The sequence below is a fragment of the Rutidosis leptorrhynchoides genome, chromosome 3 (genome assembly GCF_046630445.1).
Source record: "Rutidosis leptorrhynchoides isolate AG116_Rl617_1_P2 chromosome 3, CSIRO_AGI_Rlap_v1, whole genome shotgun sequence".
Lineage (NCBI taxonomy): Eukaryota > Viridiplantae > Streptophyta > Magnoliopsida > Asterales > Asteraceae > Rutidosis > Rutidosis leptorrhynchoides.
Genome location: NC_092335.1, coordinates 30,167,527 through 30,192,202, shown reverse-complemented (window position 1 = coordinate 30,192,202; position 24,676 = coordinate 30,167,527). Strand labels below are relative to the sequence as shown.

The window sequence follows — 24,676 nt, the reverse complement described above, 5'->3', positions numbered from 1 at the left end:
CGAGATTTCCAAATCCGAATTATTTTAATACGATATTCCGATGTCGTATGAGTTAATAAAATATTCCTATATTTTATTTCTTGAATTATTATTCTTCCCGCGTATTTAATTTGCGTAGCGATATTTTTCTCGGATCGCGCTTGTTTAATTGTTCGGGCCAATTTATAAAATCAAATTTTGATGAGTGGGCCATCTAAGCCATGTTGACTGAAATTCTCATGGATAACCCAGATTTATAGGGTGCATTAAAGTCTAGTCTACAGTCTGACCTATAGCTTTAAAATATTATTACTTGCATTATACATATACATATCTCTTATTCTGTCACTTCGGGAGGAACTCCCATTGTGATTCACAATATTCTATAACTCACGCGCATTATCTTTATAAGATCACCTCGGTTGGTGAAACCGAGGGATGTTACTCATGATTTCTGAAATTCTTGACATTGTCATCTATCCTGGTTTTGTGTATTACTTATGTATTACATGAAATGTCATCCCTGATTTTTGAAATTTCTATATTTGTTACTACTCATACTCAAACGTATATAACCTTCTTGTTATATCACGTACCTATGTGCCCTTATGTCTTTGTGCATTGGTTTGCGAACCAGAAAATGTCATTATTGACTCATAAAGATTCTCGATAACTCAAAGACATTATAATGTCATCACTATTCATATTCATTACTTTTAAATTTTTGTTTTCTCGTTATTTTTGATCATTGAACTTTCTTGACGGGTGGCGTCTAAGAAACTCTAGGATGGAAGGGTTTGGATTACCGATTTAAAGCATCTTATAGCTCAAGCCCCTAGACCTGAATAGGCCATTACGAATTGAAAGTCTTTAATCAAAAGATTATCTGATTACATACTTATCATTTCTTTATCTCGACACGTCATACTGCAATTATTGCATAAATGGAGTATAGACAAATCATATCTATCCCAATAGACTTTGTCTAGCACTTTTCCTAAATTTCCTCCGTAAATTACAGAATCTCTTTGCTATATATACGTATTCGGGGAGATGGAGATATCATTCAGTATTCAATACCCATCTCATATCGAAAACCCTTTATTCGATCATATAATATGGATTTCTCACTTGATTCCTCGAACTCCTCGAGCTCCACAGGTAGCGTAACCGGAACGAATGAACCAATCAGCCATCATCTTTTCTGGATGAATTGGGGATGGGTTCGTAGTTGACTTAATCAATGGAGACAAGAAGAAGGTGATCCCTTCCACCAACCGAATTCACCTCTTGGTGAAGAACCTGAAGCACTTACCGGCGAACCAGTTCGGAACACCATTTTCACCCTCATTTCCAGAACATCTCGCAACGATTATATATTATCTAGAATTCTAGTACTTATTCATCCCCTTGTTCGAACCGCCAATCATCCCGGAATAATAGAAGAAGTTAACGAGCTTCGCGCTCGAATAGTGGCTCTGGAGAATATGGTTCAAAATCTAAGAGCATCAGCAGCACCGGCAGCATAACCAGTACCACCAGTACCAGCAGTACCGCCAACATCACCAGCACCGCACCAGCAGCATCACAAGCTCCGTAAACACCGAAATTACTGAAGACATCAACACCACAACCACCAAGGAATATTATTAATCATGAGTTAAGATGTATTGACTCATTCTTCCTAAAGAATTATATATGTATACTTTATATATATATATATATATATATATATATATATATATATATATATATATATATATATATATATATATATATATATATATATATATATATATATATATATATATATATATGGTTTGAGACAATAATAAATTCTTTTGTACAAACTGTTAATTGTGAAAATATTTTAACGGGTATGTAATACTCGAGAAATACTTATATCTCCACATTAATATGTTACATTGTACATTCTTCAAATCTTATTCAGTAGACAGTAACTATTCTACTTTCATCCACAGATATATGTATGTGTTCACCGAAGGACAACCATTTTCATACAAATTCAATTACATATTCTAATTTTGACATATCAGAATCTAAGTAAAGCTTTAGCAGGTGTTATCTTCCTAAAGATCACTACATTCCTGAAATATATTCATTCGCATTTTGTGATGAATTATCACATCAAACCACCGAAATTATCATTTATGACAATTCTTCAACAACCGTTAGATCTGTTGACGGTTACATCCTGCGTTCAACACTCAAAAATCAAAATTTTTGAAAACACCTCAGAACTATAACCAACGATTTAAATTCGCAAACCTTATGAAGGCTAATGAAGCACCAAAAGCTATAGATTGTCTTAATGGCTAAAAGCTTGATAATAAAGAATTGTGTATTGGAAAAGCTTAAAAGAAAATCTGGTATTGAAAGATGGATTGAGCAAAACCTGAAGGAAGATGTGGACAAATCCCAAGGATTTAACCTATACCCAAAGAATCTAGATGATTCGATTTCTGAAGGAAATCACATAAGATCTTTTTACTTATCTTAAATCCTTACAGAAGAATTTTCCTCATTATCATTTGATCTTAGAAAAATCTAAGATATCATCGTATCTTTCGTTATAAATATCCTTTATATTTCTGATGATATCTTCATAACGATTCTTGTCCGCAATTAATTATCTCTTACGATATCTTTTATACATTGTAAAGGAAACTGTTTTAATATTCTATAAAATTCAAGTTTAAATTATAAATGTTTTGAAGAAGTGTTGGGAATTGAAGCTTGAGTTAGTATAATATAATGACGTCATGCCAACGTGATTATATTACAGTAAGTCACGCTAAATTTTTAATGGAAGATGATGATTCATAGACTTTAAATCATCATGTGCCATGTTACACGACTCTTACATTCTATTTAACCTCTAAACATATCAAGAAAATATTTTTCTTGATGATTCGGTCTTTTCCGGATATTCTGGTAATTTGACAAATCAAATCGTGCTATTACCTTTCCTTTATGCTTTGTATATTATGAACATTCGAAACTTCATACCTACGAATTCTGGACCATTACTTGCTTTACAAAGGCATGAAGCTTCGACATATAATGGAAAATACAAAGCCCAATAACGACACCGAAATTACAAACCGTGTATATCAATGCGTATATCAATATAAAGACACGGGAGAACTAAAAACACTATAAATCCAAGAGCATAGTAGAAGTAAACTGACTCTTCCGGCGACAGATGAAAAAGAAGCACGATAGATATAAAAGTCAGGACTATATCCAGAATTAGAACTGGATGAAGCATGTTGAAAAATCTTTTAGAAGTATGAATCGAGAAAGAAAGTATAGAAGTGGTGAAGATAATGAAACGAAAGAAGCTAACTTATATAGAAATTCCAGACACAGTAATCGAGGCAAATTCACCGCATTAAATTAAAGAAAATCCTAATTTCCTTAATTATCAGAGAATCAAATCTTATAAAGATTATGAAGATTTCTTTAATTCCTTGAATTCTGGAAATCAATCGTGACTACGTCAAAAGTTAAAGCAAACAGATATTTCTTCATTTCAATCTTTTACGATAGCTTCGTTTATACTCTTCCTGTAATCGAATCGTTTTATCTATATTACTCGGTAGTGATAAAACTCTATTTATCAACTCATATTTGTCACGAAAATATTTTTATTGTTAGCCATGATGACCACAATCAAATTTCAGGACGAAATTTCTTTTAATGGGTAGGTACTGTGACAACCCAGAAATTTCCGGCTAAATTTAAACTTAATCCTTATGTGATTCTGACACGATAATCAAAGTCAGTTAAACTGAATCTCAAAATTTTTGAACTGTTTATATGGATTCAATTATTCTTCGACTGTTTTCGACGATTCACAAACAATTATTTAGAGATAATTATGTATTAATATTAATTTGTTATATTAATATCATTATTATTATTTATCATCATTTACAAGTATAATTACTCTCAATATTATTATTATTGATAATTATTACTATCATTAATATTATTAGTATTATCACTTTTACTAAAAGTGATAAGATTAATATAAATATCATTATTATTAATACAACTTATTATTAATAATATTATTATTATTATTATTATTATTAGTATTTATTATCATTAATTATAATTAAAATTATCATTTTTGTTATTATTAATATTGTCATATTAATATTATTATCATTATTTTTACTATCTTTAATAATAATATTATTATTATTAATATTATTATTATTAATTAGTATTATTATTCTTAATATCATTATTAATATAATAATTATTAATTAGTATTATTAGTATTAATATATTTATTAATTATTAATATTATTTAAATATAAAGTAAAGCAGCAGATAACCAAATTAGGTTAATACACTATCTGTCTTTTTAATTTTTTATCTGGATCATGATTTCCATATCTGCTTATATATATTTTTTCTCTTCTTTTAATTTTTATATATATATATCGTGATATATATTTAATTATCCTACTGGTTTTGCTTTTGATTTTTAGTGATCGAGCTTTTAAATTTTTTTCTTCTTCTGTGTGCTACTATGTCGACTACTTCTGATCTATATAACAAATCAATTATCAATCATAATTACTTCAATCCATCGAATTAAACTGAATTATTATTTATCTTTTTAAAAAAAACAGCTCGATATACCTCTGTTTCATTAATTTTTTTTTATCAAAACTCGATTTCGAATGAATTATCAAAATGTAAAAATGCAGAGTTGTTAGGATTGATTTATTTAAATTACCTGTAAAGTTTCAAAACCTAATTCTTTCTATCGAGTTCCAATTTCTGAGTCAAAGTTTAATTTGCAAAAGTCAATAATTTTGTTCATCACGAAATTCGTATTTGCTTTAGTGTTTCTGTTGAAATTGAAGATTCAAAAAGTTTCTAAGAACGAATTAGGACCTATTTCATGTAGAAAGTTTCTTATAAAACTATCTCAAATTCAAATTTGATGTTTGAGTTGTTCTTCGTGATATTGTCACTGCTGCAGCTCGATTTAATTTTTTTCTGTTATATAATCCAATTCAAATTACATCATGGTTGTTTCTAATTTATTTGGAGGTCCTAAAACCGTTTAGATATTTGATTATTATGATTGATTTGATTCGGGCCGTGTGAGTTTATTGAAGAATATAAACTGCAGGTCTTTTATTTTTATTTTTATTTTTCTATCGTTTTCCATATACAAACACCCATATCCTGGTCGTATCTGTCTCATTGCAATTCCTAAACCAAAAATGAAAATCAAATCGTGTTATGGTTATTAGTTTTGGCCGATTTATAATGGAGAAGAAGAAGGGTCAGTAAGTATGGTTTAAATAATGTGCAATTTAAATCAGATAAGAATAAACGGAGGAGTGGTGTTGGGTGTTAGCGGGTGAGCGAGAGGTCTCGGGTTCGAGCCCGGCTTGGGGCATTTTTTAAAAAAAGGCTTATAAGGTAGTTTCCATTTATTTTTATTATTATTATTATTATTGTTATTATTATTATTACTATTATTATTATTATTATTATTATTATTATTATTATTATTATTATTACTATTATTATTATTATTATTATTATCATTAAGCATTATAATTATTATTATAAGTATCATAATTGTTATTATTATTATTATTATTATTATTATTATTATTATTATTATTATTATTATTATTATTATTATTATTATTATTATTATTATTATTATAAGTATTAGTTATGATATTATTAATTTTATAACTTTAATATTATTATCATTATGATGAATATGTTTATTATTATTATTATTATGAAAATAATACAAATTATTATTATTTTTATAAATATTAGTATTAGTATCTTTTTATAAATAATAGAATTGTTATTTATAACATAAGTATTATTATTCATATTATCACGAGTATTATTATTATGTAATTACTAAAATCAGTATCATAACTATCATTAACAGAAAAAATTAATATTATTACAAGTATTATTATTAATATCATTATTTTTATCACTAATAGAATTATTAACATTCTTATCATTAATATTAAGAATTATCATTATCATTTTTGTTATTAGTATTATCACTATTAATAAAGTTATTATTATTATTATTATTATTATTATTATTATTATTATTATTATTATTATTATTATTATTATTATTATTATTATTAGTAAATCATTACTATCAAAACTATCTTTTTTATTGAAAACATCATTTTTAGTAAAATTATCATTTTTATTAAAGTTATCATTTTTATTCGTATCATTTTTATTAACAATACTTTATCAAATAAATACTTATATATAATATAAATATAAAAGTATATATATATATATATATATATATTTATAGAAATATATAACAATCGAAATAATATATATAAACTTGTTCGGTTACGAGTATATGTGTTAATATATTTACTTGATATAGGCTCGTGAATCCGAGGACAACTCTGCACTTGTTCAGTGCCATCATACACATATTTACTACGAAATACAGTGTCGTGAGTTTTCATAGTTCCCTTTTTATATATATTTTTGGGCTGAGAATACATGCAATGTTTTATATCTGTTTTACAAAATAGATACAAGTACTAAACTTAATTCTACGTGGGTTAGAATCATAAATATTCCCCTAGCTTGGTAACGTAATCTATTGGTCTCTGTACCGTAGGCGCAAATCCTATTGACAGATCTATCGGGTTTGACAACCCCATCCGGGCTAGTCGCGCCGCAGTCAACGGATGTTTAGTACTTCGAGGGTATTTTTTTTGCACTTGATTCGGTGCTTTATAGACATCAGGGGTATTAATTATTATATTATTATCATTAAGGCTGTTACCAGGTGCCCATGGTTATAGAATCTTTTTATTACGCTGTGGTGTAAGGATATTTATGGAAACTAAAATCCTGTGATCTATTACTATTATCAAAATCATTAATTATGACAAACCTATGAACTCACTCAAACTCGTGTTGGCTTTTTAAGCATGTTTATTCTCAGGTACTTTTTGCCTACGCTGTAAAACTTTGCTGTTACATAGAAGTCAAGCCAAGAACTGGGACCAGAGTTAACATCACCGTTAATGGATTTTAACGGGTTGTTAAATAATTCCAAAAGTCTTTCTCAACTCAGGTAATATCAATAACCACTTACTTAAACGATCCATTGTTGGTGAGGTAAAAGACTGGAGGATTATCCCTCATCTTGTTGGTTTGTGCAAAGCTGAAGGATTGTCAAACTGTGATGTTAAATACTTGGGAGGTTTAAATGTACTCCTCGTCTTCTACTCTACCTTTGAAGCTGAGAAAGTACTTAACAACAAAGATAATGCTGTCCATAAATGGTGCAACAAATTACAATTCCTGGACAGGTCCATGAAGAATCTGAATAGGTTAGCTTGGACTGATATCCGTGGTGCCCCACCTGTGTGTTGGAATGAGAATACATTCAATCAAATCGCAGGTAATTGGGGTGAAGCTCTAGACTCAGAAAACTGTAACTTCACATGTGATAACCAAAATCTGATTACTGGGAGTGTACTAATCCTTACAAAAAACATTGGGTATGTTAACGGTAGCACTACGGTTATTAGAGGTGAACATGTATTCCAAGATTATGTGAAAGAAAATACAAACAAGCTTATTCAATTAATGGAGGAAACTGGAAATATCTCGTGTGAAGATGAGGAGGGTGATCCACAAAACGAAGATAAACATGATGATGAAGAAGACTTTGTTGATGACACCTTCGATAGATCGGATGACGAAGACATTGAATTGGAATATGAATCGAATGATGAGGATCTGATTGATAATTTGCATAACATGCAAATTCCGATAGACAACGATATCCCTCCCAAATTTTCGACTGCAGATGAAGGGTCCGATTGCATGGGAAAGGGGAACACATTCCAAGATAGTAATGATGGCCTTTCCACTGGAAATCCAAAAGACCCCCTCGATACAACAAATTCTGGCTACAACTTCGTGAACCCAGGTAATAACCCTAGTCCCAATGCTGCTACCACGCCTAACCTAAATTACTCTAACCCTACCCCATCTAAACGGATCACTTCCCATTACCCTTTCAACTTTAGCCCATCATTATCCAGTTCTACACCAAACCCACTTAAAGCTAGCCCAATGAAACCCAATTGCCTTGATCCATATCCCACTACTCCCCACCTCAAATCCCCTAAGCCCACTACCAGCCCAATTAACACTAGCCCACCCTTAAAACAAAATATCCCTTTTGCACCTAGCCCAAGTAAACTCATAGTTACTCCGAAGCCCATCTCTGCTACCCATCATGATCCAAATCACCCTCGTCAATCTGATCTATTAAACCACACCCCTTCTGAACACCATTCCAACCCTCATCTGTCCCCACCACCGCTTAACCTTTCACCTCTAAACTCTAAATCTCCTGTTGCAATCGATGAAAACCTTTCCTCCTTCTTTGGACCAGATTCACAAGAAGAGTCTGATGTTTCCACTAACCAATCTAACTCACTGAGAAAAAACAAATCCATACCTGGGTCTAAAATTCAACAGAAGGTCAACCCCAACATTGTTCGAAAGAAAAAGGCTGAAGCTACCAAGGATTGCTGTTGGTCGAGTGTTAGAAAATGGAAATCCTCATCGAGAATGTTGAATCTGAAAAGCACTGCTAGGAAATCCAAACACCCAATTCGATCCAAATGTACTTCTTGTGCTGATAAAGGTAAGTCTTCAAGCTCACAATCGATTAACAATGTTCCATCTACTACGTCTAATTCCAATCACTCAGAGGATGTGCATGTTTATGGTTGTAAGCTTGGCCTCAAATGGAAGAAGAAATCCTCTTCTTCTCTTTGTTAAACCTTCTTTATGATGAAGATATTGTCTCTTAACATCAGAGGTTTTGGGCTTGGGAGCAAGCTCGATAAATCGGGTTGGGTAAAAAAACTAATTGCCACAGAAAAACCTACTTTTGTGGCATTACAGGAAACCAAATTGAACCTTGTTGACTTCCATTGGATTCAAAATCTGTGGGGAAACACTGAATGTGAATTCGTTCAAAAGGAAAAAGTTGGTAAGTCGGAAGGGCAACTCCTCATTTGGGATATCAACTCTTTCAAAGCAGTTAGTGTTGTGGATGATGATTGTATTATTGGGATTAAGGGGTATGGAAACACTCTGGTCTAAGTTGTAACATACTCAACATTTACGGACCACACGATGATGCCAAAAAAATTAATTTGTGGAGCACTCTCACTAGGTTAATCTCAAAAGATGACAAAGCTTGGCTCCTGTGTGGAGATTTTAATGAAGTGCGTAATCAATCCGAATGCTTCAACTGTGAATTCATCGAATATAGAGCAAAAAGATTCAATGACTTCATCCACAATTCCAGGTTAATCGATATCACATTCTGCGGTAGGAATTTTACTCGTGTTTGTGACGAAGGGCTCAAATATAATAAAATTGATAGATTTTTGGTGAATGATAAATTTTGTAATATTTGGGTGGATTTAACAGCTATGATACTCGACCGACATTTGTCTGACCACTGTCCGATTACCTTAAAAGACGAAGAACGAAACTTTGGTCCGAAGCCATTTAAAATTTTTGATACTTGGCTCGATGAAGATGGCATAGAAGAGTTAGTTCAAGAAGCATGGAATGTGGCAGTCCCAAACAGTGATATGAAAGATTGTGTTTTCAGAAACAAACCAAAAAAATGTTAAAAATGCACTTCGATCATGGAGCCGTGAAAAATACAGCAACCTTGACATCGAAATTGATAAATACAAAAATGAAGCTATACACCTTGAGTTGAAAGCGGAGTCCACTGTCCTAAATAATGCCGAATTTGAGATGTAGAGAAATGCACGAAAGAAGTGGATTGAAAAAGAAAAATAAAAAACGGAGATGCTAAAACAAAAATCACGTATCAAGTGGGTTCTTGAAGGGGACGAAAATACAAAATTCTTTCACTCTTGGATTCGAAGAAAGAACAACCTGAACTCAATTCACGGGCTCACAATTAACGGAGATTGGAATGAATGTCTGAAAGCTATTAAAACCAAAATTTTCAATCACTTTAAACGAAGATTTGAATAGTCTGAGTTCGAAAGGCCAAGTCTAGAAGATCTCACTTATACTACTATTTCGACTCACGAGGCAAGCGATCTAGAATCACCTTTTGAAGAGAGAGAAATTCATGATGTTATTTTAGATTGTGGTAGTTCCAAAGCCCCGGGCCCTGATGGTTTCAACTTGCGTTTCTTCAAAAAAATTTGGAATATTTTAAAAGATGACTTGATTGATGCTGTCACTTGGTTTTGGAACAAAGGAGAATTCTCGAGGGGATGCAATGCTACATTCGTTACTCTAATTCCTAAAAAAAACGAGACGTCGGGTCCAAATGATTTCCATCCCATTAGCCTCATTGGTAGTTATTATAAAATAATTGCCAAAGTTCTCTCAAACTGTCTCCGGAAAACCATTCTGTCTCTTGTGGGCCCAGAGCAAAGTGCGTTTATGAAAGGTCGATTCATTCTTGATGGTGCACAAATTTTTAATGAAACTATTGATTATCTTAAGTGCAATAAGCAAAAAGGTCTTCTTTTTAAGGTGGATTTCGAAAACGCTTTCGATTGCCTAAATTGGGAATTTCTCAAGGAAGTTATGAAGTGTATGGGATTCGGGGAGAAATGGAGAAAATGGATATACGCTTGTCTTAGCTCTGCCTCTATCTCTATCCTTGTTAACGGGTCTCCCACGAATGAATTCTCTTTGAGTAGAGGAGTTCGTCAAGGCGATCCGTTATCCCCCTTCCTTTTCATTATCGCGGCCGAGGGTTTAAATATCCTAACCAAAGCTGCCATTGAACGTGGACTTTTCAAAGGGGTTGAAGTGGGTAATGACAAAATTCTTATTTTGCACTTGCAATATGCGGATGACACAATCTTCATAGGGGAATGGAACTGAGCTAATATTCTCAGTTTACAAAATCTCCTCAAATGCTTCGAGCTTGCATCCGGATTAAAGGTTAATTTCCATAAAAGTTGTCTTTATGGAATAGGGGTTAATTTTGACAATGTGAATTCGATTGCTACACATGTGGGTTGCCAAGTCGGTAAATTTCCTTTCACATATATTGGTTTACCAATCGGGTCGAAAATGAAAAATCTAAAAGATTGGGACCCGGTCATTGAGAAATTCAAAAATAGGCTTGCGAATTGGAAAATGAAAACGATGTCATGCGGTGGAAGATTAGTACTTATTAAATTGGTTCTCATGAGTCTCCCATTGTATTACTTCTCGATCTTTCGTGCCCCGCCATGTGTGCTAAAAGCTCTTGAGAGCGTGAGACGTTATTTTTTTTGGGGCGGGGGTTCGGACTCAAAAATTGCTTGGGTCAAATGGGATAATGTCATTGCTTCTTATGGGGACGGGGGGTTAAATATCGGGTCTTTAAAAAGTAAAAATCTTGCTCTTTTGGGAAAGTGGTGGTGGAGGTTAAAAACCGAAACCAACGCACTTTGGGTGAAAATTATTCGTAGCATTTATGGTTCGTGTGGGGGCTTGGAGATGATAAGTGATGTTCATCACTCATCATCGACAAGCACTTGGTCTAATATTGTTTTGGTAGGAAGCTCTTTGGACAACCTCGGGATTGCTTTCAAGTCCTCTTTTGTGCGTGTTGTTGGTGAAAATTCTATAGCTTCTTTTTGGAACGAGCATTGGATAGGGAATGATAAACTGTCTACCTCCTTTCCAAGATTGTTTAGATTAGAAAACACCAAAGATGTAGTTATAAAAGATCGGGTTAAAAAGGTCGATTCGGGTATACTTGCAACGTGGGATTGGAGTCGAGAGCCAACAGGTAGAACCATGACTGAATTACAGGGTCTGATGGAGCTGCTGTCGGGCTTTCAGTTCGGGGATTACAAAACAGATTCGTGGTCGTGGACTTTGGCACACGACAACCGTTTCACAGTCATGCGGCTTGCAGGCTTAATCGATAAATATACGCTTCAAATTGGTTCAGGGATCGAGGAAACTGCAAGAAACAACCTCGTGCCAAAAAGACTAGAAATTTTCACGTGGCGGGAATTGACTTACATACGACTAGATGCTCACTTTGCGACGATGATGTGGAATCCTGATGTGTGCAGCGGTGGTGTACGAAATATACTATATTTTTACTACGAAATACGATACAAATTACACAAGTTTTAATTATTTATTTACAATGGGATATACCTAAACTCTGCTACAACACTATAGGCATTGTACCTAATCGTAGAGTAGTATAGTTTTTAGTAAGTCCGGTTCGTTCCACAGGGAGACAGCTTATTTTACACTATATTTTTTTTACAACTTATATTTGTATATATATATATATATAAATATATATATATATATATATATATATATATATATATATATATATATATATATATATATATATATATATATATATATATATATATATATATATATATATATATAAGTATTATTATTATAAAAGGGGGGTTTTACCGTTTAATGACTGGTTTGTCGATTTTATATTTTAAGCGAAACGTAAAGTAAATGACGATATTTAACTAACGATAAAATAAATAACAATAATTAAAATAACAATAAATAAAAGTATGAGGAAATATGAAATAAAATATAATATGCTTATTTAAACTTCCGTACTCATGATGTTTGACGTTTTGATTTTGTGTGATGACCCAGAAATTTCTGACCAAATTTAAACTTAATCTTTGTATGATTAACGTTTCCGACACGATAAGCAAAGTCTGTAAAACTGAATCTCAATATTTTTGAACTACTTTCATATGTTCAATTACCCATTCACTGTTCTCGACGATTCGCGAACAATTATATGTAAATAGATACATATATATACTATAACTTGAAAGCGTAACAAGTATTAATTGTATGATACTGTGCATTAAACTTATTGGTTTAAATATCTATTTGATTATTTATTATAAGTTGGAATATTAATTGTATGAATAGCTTGCGACGTATATTTAAAAACGTGTTTATAAATATTGAGAATAGATATTAACTTGGTTATGAAATGTTTGATAAATACTATTATATTAATAAATTACGAGACGATGATTTATAGAAGTAAATGACCAAAACACTCAAATGTATGAGTTATATTTCGAGTGGTATAGTTTATGGATAATTTAAGTCAATATTTTGACAAAGGTACGAGTCACTAAACGTATAGTGCTAGTTTTCTAAGCGTACGAAGTAACGTTCGAAAAACCGAAACCGGGACATAAGTCGAGTAACGACGTACGACTTATCGGAACAAAAATTACAAATCAACCATGCACGAGAATATAATATAATATATAATTAATTAATTTAATTATATATATTATATTAATATTTAATTATGTCGACGAGCTAAATAACAAAACAAATGTGAGCTGGCAGGAGCAGCCATGCAATCGCATGGCATATAGGCACAGAACCCATGCGATCGCATGGGGTCTGAATTCAGGAGACATCTATAAAAGCTCGATCATTTTACTTCACAAACACACACATCTATCTATCTTTACTCCGTATTATTATTTATATTATTATTTTTATTTTTATTTTTATTATTATTATTATTATTATTATTATTATTAAAATTAATATTATTATTATTAATCTTATTATTATTAGTAGTAGTATTATTATACATAAAATACTACGACGAGGTCATGAGCGTGCCACTTTCAAAATGGGTTCTCAAACGGGTTAAAGCTAAGGAAATTATGGGTTATAGCTATGGAGGTTATGGGTAATGTTCATGGGTATTGTTTGCAAGTCAAACCTAGTGTTTATCATCTCCGTTGTGTCTACGTACTTTCCTGCAATATTGAATCACAATATTGATACGTGAGCATTCATATCTTATCTTTTATATATTAATAGTGTATCCATGTCTAGTGCTCGAACATATATGTTTATGCATGCTTGTATGCTAAATTTTATCGTTATATAGTTTATGATGAATCACGAATTTGATACATATGCTACTGATAAAAAGTATATGATATGCATGTTTTTGGAAAGCTGGCGAAAAATCAATAACTTTTCATTTAGAAATCGCGTAATTTCGATAACCGAATTAAAAGATATGATCAACTGAATTATGATTGACTTTAATTGAATTGCTTTTGAATCTGCAATTGATATTTAAATAACTTGTTTATAAGATTGATAAATTGGATTTTCAAATATTAATAATCGAGTAAATGAATTCTTACATAAGGCACGTCTCATTTTGTTGAACAATTGTCAAAATTGATTGTTTTATCATATTTTAAAGTCTTATAAAAACTATAGTTTAATTTTTACAAGTATTGGGAAACTATGTGAAATGTTAAAATGTTTCGATTGCCATGATCATTCAACTATTGTATTGAGTCAGATTGACTTTTTGAAATGACTTTTGATAACTTTTGTATGTCGATCTCGAGCATTAGGATTGTGATACACTAGGACCTGACCTAGCTTGATAGACATTTATTGACCAACATATGTTCTCTAGGTTGAGATCTACGGTTATTTGGTATTCTAAGTTTCGATCACATTTCGGTGAACAACTTTATGTGCTGCTAAGGTGAGTTTCATATGCTCCCTTTTTAATTGCTTTTGCAATCTATATTTTTGGGCTGAGAATACATGCACTTTATTTTAAACGCAATGGATACAAGTACATACTAAATTCTACACCGAGTTTGAACCGAAAATCCATTAGCTTTGTTAACTAATAACTGCCAGTTATAAGAACTGGTGGGCGCGAATAGTTGTATATGGATCCATAGGGCTTGACATCCCCGTCTGTTTCAGGTATAGAAACTCTAGCCTGAACTATAAAACAGACGTATGCTATTTGAGGTTAGTACACGTTGGTTTACGTGTATTGTACATGTTGGTTGCATGTATGTTAAAACAGGGGTACTTATTATACAGACGTTAAAGTTTAGTTATCAGGGTGCTCAATCTTGTAGAATATTTTGATAAACGTTTCTGGATGAAACAACTGAAATCTTGCGATCCTCCTTTATGTACAGATTATGCAAAACATTAAAACTATGAACTCACCAACCTTTGTATTATCACTTGTTAGCATGTTTATTCTCAGGTTCCCTAGAAGTCTTCCGCTATTTGCTTATATGTTAGACAAGCTATGTGCATGGAGTCTTACATGGCATATTTTTCAAGGAAACGTTGCATTCACCAAATCTTCACCATGTATCTTATTTTGACTGCATTGTCAACGGAAGTACTATTGTAAACTATTATTTACAGTGATTGTCTATATGTAGAAATCATCAGATGTCGAAAACCTTTGATTTAAATATTCATTTATGGTGTGCCTTTTCAAAAGAATGCAATATTTACAAAACGTGTCATATAGAGGTCAAATACCTCGCAATGAAATCGATGAATGACGTGTTCGTCCATATGGATTTGGAGCGATCGTCACAGTTGGTATCAGAGCGTTGGTCCTAGCGAACCAGGTCTTGCATGTGAAATGTCCCGTTCTTATTGATTAAAAACGTTCCATATTAATTGATTTCGTTGCGAGGTTTTGACCTCTATATGAGACGTTTTTCAAAGACTGCATTCATTTTTAAAACAAACCATAACCTTTATTTCATAAATAAAGGTTTAAAAATCTTTACGTAGATTATCAAATAATGATAATCTAAAATATCCTGTTTACACACGACCATTACATAATGGTTTACAATACAAATATGTTACATCGAAATCAGTTTCTTGAATGCAGTTTTTACACAATATCATCATGGACTCCAAATCTTGTCCTTATTTTAGTATGCAACAGCGGAAGCTCTTAATATTCACCTGAGAATAAACATGCTTTAAACGTCAACAAAAATGTTGGTGAGTTATAGGTTTAACCTATATATATCAAATCGTAACAATAGACCACAAGATTTCATATTTCAATACACATCCCATACATAGAGATAAAAATCATTCATATGGTGAACACCTGGTAACCGACAATAACAAGATGCATATATAAGAATATCCCCATCATTCCGGGACACCCTTCGGATATGATATAAATTTCGAAGTACTAAAGCATCCGGTACTTTGGATGGGGTTTGTTAGGCCCAATAGATCTATCTTTAGGATTCGCGTCAATTAGGGTGTCTGTTCCCTAATTCTTAGATTACCAGACTTAATAAAAAGGGGCATATTCGATTTCGATAATTCAACCATAGAATTTAGTTTCACGTACTTGTGTCTATTTTGTAAATCATTTATAAAACCTGCATGTATTCTCATCCCAAAAATATTAGATTTTAAAAGTGGGACTATAACTCACTTTCACAGATTTTTACTTCGTCGGGAAGTAAGACTTGGCCACTGGTTGATTCACGAACCTATAACAATATATACATTTATATCAAAGTATGTTCAAAATATATTTACAACACTTTTAATATATTTTGATGTTTTAAGTTTATTAAGTCAGCTGTCCTCGTTAGTAACCTACAACTAGTTGTCCACAGTTAGATGTACAGAAATAAATCGATAAATATTATCTTGAATCAATCCACGACCCAGTGTATACGTATCTCAGTATTGATCACGACTCAAACTATATATATTTTGGAATCAACCTCAACCCTGTATAGCTAACTCCAACATTTACATATAGAGTGTCTATGGTTGTTCCGAAATATATATAGATGTGTCGACATGATAGGTCGAAACATTGTATACGTGTCTATGGTATCTCAAGATTACATAATATACAATACAAGTTGATTAAGTTATGGTTGGAATAGATTTGTTACCAATTTTCACGTAGCTAAAATGAGAAAAATTATCCAATCTTGTTTTACCCATAACTTCTTCATTTTAAATCCGTTTTGAGTGAATCAAATTGCTATGGTTTCATATTGAACTCTATTTTATGAATCTAAACAGAAAAAGTATAGGTTTATAGTCGGAAAAATAAGTTACAAGTCGTTTTTGTAAAGGTAGTCATTTCAGTCGAAAGAACGACGTCTAGATGACCATTTTAGAAAACATACTTCCACTTTGAGTTTAACCATAATTTTTGGATATAGTTTCATGTTCATAATAAAAATCATTTTCTCAGAATAACAACTTTTAAATCAAAGTTTATCATAGTTTTTAATTAACTAACCCAAAACAGCCCGCGGTGTTACTACGACGGCGTAAATCCGGTTTTACGGTGTTTTTCGTGTTTCCAGGTTTTAAATCATTAAGTTAGCATATCATATAGATATAGAACATGTGTTTAGTTGATTTTAAAAGTCAAGTTAGAAGGATTAACTTTTGTTTGCGAACAAGTTTAGAATTAACTAAACTATGTTCTAGTGATTACAAGTTTAAAACTTCGAATAAGATAGCTTTATATGTATGAATCGAATGATGTTATGAACATCATTACTACCTTAAGTTCCTTGGATAAACCTACTGGAAAATAGAAAAATGGATCTAGCTTCAATGGATCCCTGGATGGCTCGAAGTTCTTGAAGCAGAATCATGACACGAAAACAAGTTCAAGTAAGATCATCACTTGAAATAAGATTGTTATAGTTATAGAAATTGAACCAAAGTTTGAATATGATTATTACCTTGTATTAGAATGATAACCTACTGTAAGAAACAAAGATTTCTTGAGGTTGGATGATCACCTTACAAGATTGGAAGTGAGCTAGCAAACTTGAAAGTATTCTTGATTTTATGAAACTAAAACTTTTGGAATTTATGAAGAACACTTAGAACTTGAAGATAGAACTTGAGAGAGATCAATTAGATGAAGAAAATTGAAGAATGAAAGTGTTTGTAGGTGTTTTTGGTCGTTGGTATATGGATTAGATATAAAGGATATGTAATTTTGTTTTCATGTAAATAAGTCATGAATGATTACTCATATTTTTGTAATTTTATGAGATATTTCATGCTAGTTGCCAAATGATGGTTCCCACATGTGTTAGGTGACTCACATGGGCTGCTAATAGCTGATCATTGGAGTGTATATACCAATAGTACATACATCTAAAAGCTGTGTATTGTACGAGTACGAATACGGGTGCATACGAGTAGAATTGTTGATGAAACTGAACGAGGATGTAATTGTAAGCATTTTTGTTAAGTAGAAGTATTTTGATAAGTGTATTGAAGTCTTTCAAAAGTGTATAAATACATATTAAAACACTACATGTATATACATTTTAACTGAGTCGTTAAGTCTTCGTTAGTCGTTACATGTAAGTGTTGTTTTGAAACCTTTAGGTTAACGATCTTGTTAAATGTTGTTAACCCAATGTTTATAATATCAAATGAGATTTTAAATTATTATATTATCATGATATTATCATGTATGAATATCTCTTAATATGATATATATACATTAAATGTCTTTACAACGATAATCGTTACATATATGTCTCGTTTAAAAATCATTAAGTTAGTAGTCTTGTTTTTACATATGTAGTTCATTGTTAATGTACTTAATGATATATTTACTTATCATAGTATCATGTTAACTATATATATATCCATATATATGTCATCATATAGTTTTTACAAGTTTTAACGTTCGTGAATCACCGGTCAACTTGGGTGGTCAATTGTCTATATGAAACATATTTCAATTAATCAAGTCTTAACAAGTTTGATTGCTTAACATGTTGGAAACATTTAATCATGTAAATATCAATCTCAATTAATATATATAAACATGGAAAAGTTCGGGTCACTACAGTACCTACCCGTTAAATAAATTTCGTCCCGAAATTTTAAGCTGTTGAAGGTGTTGACGAATCTTCTGGAAATAGATGCGGGTATTTCTTCTTCATCTGATCTTCACGCTCCCAGGTGAACTCGAGTCCTCTACGAGCATTCCATCGAACCTTAACAATTGGTATCTTGTTTTGCTTAAGTCTTTTAACCTCACGATCCATTATTTCGACGGGTTCTTCGATGAATTGAAGTTTTTCGTTGATTTGGATTTCATCTAACGGAATAGTGAGATCTTCTTTAGCAAAACATTTCTTCAAATTCGAGACGTGGAAAGTGTTATGTACAGCCGCGAGTTGTTGAGGTAACTCTAGTCGGTAAGCTACTGGTCCGACACGATCAATAATCTTGAATGGTCCAATATACCTTGGATTTAATTTCCCTCGTTTACCAAATCGAACAACGCCTTTCCAAGGTGCAACTTTAAGCATGACCATCTCTCCAATTTCAAATTCTATATCTTTTCTTTTAATGTCAGCGTAGCTCTTTTGTCGACTTTGGGCGGTTTTCAACCGTTGTTGAATTTGGATGATCTTCTCGGTAGTTTCTTGTATAATCTCCGGACCCGTAATCTGTCTATCCCCCACTTCACTCCAACAAATCGGAGACCTGCACTTTCTACCCTAAAGTGCTTCAAACGGCGCCATCTCAATGCTTGAATGGTAGCTGTTGTTGTAGGAAAATTCTGCTAACGGTAGATGTCGATCCCAACTGTTTCCGAAATCAATAATGTAGTGACCCGAACTTTTCCATGTTTATATATATTAATTGAGATTGATATTTACATGATTAAATGTTTCCAACATGTTAAGCAATCAAACTTGTTAAGACTTGATTAATTGAAATATGTTTCATGTAGACAATTGACCACCCAAGTTGACCGGCGATTCACGAACGTTAAAACTTGTAAAAACGACTTGACGATATATATATGGATATACATATGGTTAACATGAGATTATGATAAGTAAGTATCTCCATAAGTATATTAACAATGAGTTATATACATATAAACAAGACTACTAACTTAAGGATTTCGAAACGAGACATATATGTAACGATTATCGTTGTAACGACATTTAAATGTATATATATCATATTAAGATATATTAATATATCATAATATCATGATAATATAATAATTTAACATCTCATTAGATATAATAAACAATGGGTTAACAACATTAATTGAGATCGTTAACTTAAAGGTTTCAAAACAACACTTACATGTAACGACTAACGATGACTTAACGACTCCGTTAAAATGTATATACATGTAGTGTATTTATATGTATTAAAATACTTTTGGAAGACTTCAAGACATATATCAAAACACTCATACTTAACGAAAATGGTTACAGTTACTTTCCCATTCTTTTCTTTCATCAAGAATTCTAGTCGTATTCTTACCCGTATTATACACAGCTTCAAAACGTACTTACTATGGGTATATACCAATAGGAACTAGCATGGGATTCCACTCTTGATTATGTCATGTATGACTAATCAATTTTAACTTCTACCATGAGCTAGTCAACTAACTAGAACTCCTTTTAACCCCACTCACCACTCACCAATTAACACTCATCATTCACTCCATTTCACTTCCAAATCTCTTTCTAATTCTCTCTCAACACACCCACACTATTATGAACGTATTTTTCCAGTAGTTAATCATCATCTTCATCAAAAATCACTTCAAGAATTAAGCTATAATCATCATAGGAAGAACACTTCAAGAATACTTCAAAAATCCCTTCAAGTTTACTAATTTACTTCCAAGCTTCCTAATCCATTCCAAGTAATCATCTAAGATCAAGAAACCTTTGTTATATACAGTAGGTTATCTTTCTTATTCAAGGTAATATTCATATTCAAACTTTGATTCAATTTCTATAACTATAAACTATCTTAATTCGAGCAAAAATCTTACTTGAACTTGTTTTTGTGTCATGATCCTACTTCAAGAACTTTCAAGCCATCCAAGATCCTTTGAAGCTAGATCATTTCTTGTCACTTCCAGTAGGTTTACCTACTAAACTTGAGGTAGTAATGATGTTCATAACATCATTCGATTCATATATATAAAACTATCTTATTCGAAGGTTTAAACTCGTAATCACTAGAACATAGTTTAGTTAATTCTAAACTTGTTCGCAAACAAAAGTTAATCCTTCTAACTTGACTTTTAAAATTAACTAAACACATGTTCTATATCTATATGATATGCTAACTTAATGATTTAAAACCTGGAAACACGAAAAACACCGTAAAACCGGATTTACGCCGTCGTAGTAACACCGCGGGCTGTTTTGGGTTAGTTAATTAAAAACTATGATAAACTTTGATTTAAAACTTGTTATTCTGAGAAAATGATTTTTATTATGAACATGAAACTATATCCAAAAATTATGGTTGAACTCAAAGTGGAAGTATGTTTTCTAAAATGGTCATCTAGACGTCGTTCTTTCGACTGAAATGACTACCTTTACAAAAACGACTTGTAACTTATTTTTCCGACTATAAACCTATACTTTTTCTGTGTAGATTCATAAAATACAGTTCAATATGAAACCATAGCAATTTGATTCATTCAAAACGGATTTAAAATGAAGAAGTTATGGGTAAAACAAGATTGGATAATTTTTATCATTTTAGCTACGTGAAAATTGGTAACAAATCTATTCCAACCATAACTTAATCAACTTGTATTGTATATTATGTAATCTTGAGATACCATAGACACGTATACAATGTTTCGACCTATCATGTCGACACATCTATATATATTTCGGAACAACCATAGACACTCTATATGTGAATGTTGGAGTTAGCTATACAGGGTTGAGGTTGATTCCAAAATATATATAGTTTGAGTTGTGATCAATACTGAGATACGTATACACTGGGTCGTGGATTGATTCAAGATAATATTTATTGATTTATTTCTGTACATCTAACTGTGGACAACTAGTTGTAGGTTACTAACGAGGACAGCTGACTTAATAAACTTAAAACATCAAAATATATTAAAAGTGTTGTAAATATATTTTGAACATACTTTAATATATATGTATATATTGTTATAGGTTCGTGAATCAACAGTGGCCAAGTCTTACTTCTCGACGAAGTAAAAATCTGTGAAAGTGAGTTATAGTCCCACTTTTAAAATCTAATATTTTTGGGATGAGAATACATGCAGGTTTTATAAATGATTTACAAAATAGACACAAGTACGTGAAACTATATTCTATGGTTGAATTATCGAAATCGAATATGCCCCTTTTTATTAAGTCTGGTAATCTAAGAATTAGGGAACAGACACCCTAATTGACGCGAATCCTAAAGATAGATCTATTGGGCCTAACAAACCCCATCCAAAGTACCGGATGCTTTAGTACTTCGAAATTATATCATATCCGAAGGGTGTCCCGGAATGATGGGGATATTCTTATATATGCATCTTGTTATTGTCGGTTACCAGGTGTTCACCATATGAATGATTTTTATCTCTATGTATGGGATGTGTATTGAAATATGAAATCTTGTGGTCTATTATTATGATTTGATATATATAGGTTAAACCTATAACTCACCAACATTTTTGTTGACGTTTTAAGCATGTTTATTCTCAGGTGATTATTAAGAGCTTCCGCTGTCGCATACTTAAATAAGGACGAGATTTGGAGTCCATGCTTGTATGATATTGTGTAAAAACTGCATTCAAGAAACTTATTTTGTTGTAACATATTTGTATTGTAAACCATTATGTAATGGTCGTGTGTAAACAGGATATTTTAGATTATCATTATTTGATAATCTACGTAAAGCTTTTTAAACCTTTATTGATGAAATAAAGGTTATGGTTTGTTTTAAAATGAATGCAGTCTTTGAAAAACGTCTCATATAGAGGTCAAAACCTCGCAACGAAATCAATTAATATGGAACGTTTTTAATCAATAAGAACGGGACATTTCAGTTGGTATCCGAGCGTTGGTCTTAGAGAACCAGAAAATTTGCATTAGTGTGTCTTATCGAGTTTGTTAGGATGCATTAGTGATTCTGGACTTCGACCGTGTTTTCTTTAAAAATGATTGCTTAACATTTTTGTTGGAAACTATATATTTTTAACATATGAATATTATGTGATATATTAATCTCTTAACGTGTTTGATATTATGTGATAGATGTCTACCTCTAGAACAAGTCCCATTGACTCACCTAATAATAATGAAGAGTCAAATATAAATTGGAATGATTCGTGGACTGATTCACAAGTTCCCGAAGAGGAACCGGAAGAAGAGTCGGAACCGGAAGAAGAATCAGAACCGGAAGAAGAATCGGAACCGGAAGAAGAATCGGAACCGGTGGGGGAAATAATAAAACGGTTAAGTAAAAGAGAATCCTCAACCAACCGACCAAGGTTAATTATGGTCAATGGTGTTTCCGCCAAGGAAGCAAAATATTGGGAGGATTACCAATTCTCCGATGAATCGGATTCCGACGAGAATTCCGATGATGTTATAGAAATTACCCCAACTGAATTTAAAAAGGCAAAAGAAAATAATAAGGGAAAGGGCATAAAAATAGAGAAATCTAATTCCAACCCCGATGAACTTTATATGTATCGTCAACCCCCGAAGTCCTTAAGTTGTAACAATGACCCGGGAACCTCTAAACCACCAGGTTTTTCTAAACCAATGTGGAAAATTACGGCTCGTATTAGGGGAACATCATATATCCCTAGAAACTTGGCAAAACGAACCAAAACCGAAGAAGAAGAAACAAGCGAGTCGGAATAAGATAGTTGTATTCGTGTGGTGTAATATATGTAATATAGTGTGCTTATGCTCTATGATATATGTAAAAATTGCTTGTATTAATAAGTATTTTTTTTATGAATCTAACTTTTGTCTATTTTACAGTATAAAAACACAAAATGGATAGACAACCCAATATTTTAAGAGACCTACCCGGAGACATGATTGATGAAATCTTGTCTAGAGTCGGTCAGAATTCCTCGGCACAACTATTTAAGGCGAGATCAGTTTGTAAGACATTCGAAGAACGTTCCAAGAATGATTTGGTTTATAAAAGGCTTTCGTTCGGAAGATGGGGGATATCACATTGGGAAATCCATAAGTTACGATGTGTTTACTTTGACGCATATATTGCGGGGAACCCAAATGCTATTTTACGCAACGGGTTAAGAAATTATTTTGACTCAGTATATCCAAATATAGGACTTCGTGATTTAGAAAAAGCGGCTAACATGCAACATAAAGAAGCATGTTATGCTTACGGGTTAGTAATGTTCGCTTCTCACCAAAGTGAGAACAAGAACATCGGGCTACAACTATTAAACAAAACGTTCCCTCAAGTGACGGAGTCGGTAATTGGGGTAAGAAATGAGGTTTTTAGGTTATTACGAGACTGTTGGTCATTACGTAACCCTCGTCCCTTTGACGATGTTACAACACGCTGTCTTATCAACGGCCATAACGGTTATGTTCCACAAGACCAAGGATGGGAAGTAGTCCTAGTAAAACCAGAATGCATGACTTGTTTCTGGACGTATGAATTACGTGTCTTTATTGCCTTTGCTGAACGACTTGTGTACTAGCTAGAATTATCTTCACAACCATCTTGTATCAAATTTATTGTGTGCTATATTTCATGCTTTATGTAAAATAAGCGGTATTGTAAGTTTGTAAAATATTGTATAAAAGTTTGAACGCGAAATATTATTATAATCAGTTTTTCATATAGAATTGTAGTAGTTGAATTGTATATTAGCTACTAAGTATGAACTTAACGGGTAGGTACTACCCGAATTTAAACTTATAAA

The 24,676-nt window shown here is 32.2% G+C and overlaps 1 protein-coding gene across 1 annotated transcript in view; it reads left to right on the top strand.

The window, feature by feature from the left end:
• The first annotated feature begins 8,868 nt into the window (after positions 1-8,868).
• LOC139899829 (uncharacterized) overlaps positions 8,869-24,676 on the top strand; it is an 81,420-nt gene continuing 65,612 nt past the window's right edge. Inside the window, exons 1-4 of the mRNA XM_071882659.1 lie at positions 8,869-9,161; positions 9,257-9,695; positions 10,102-10,900; positions 11,066-12,153. Coding sequence (XP_071738760.1) covers positions 8,869-9,161; positions 9,257-9,695; positions 10,102-10,900; positions 11,066-12,153 — 2,619 coding nt within the window. The remainder of the gene's footprint in view (positions 9,162-9,256; positions 9,696-10,101; positions 10,901-11,065; positions 12,154-24,676) is intronic.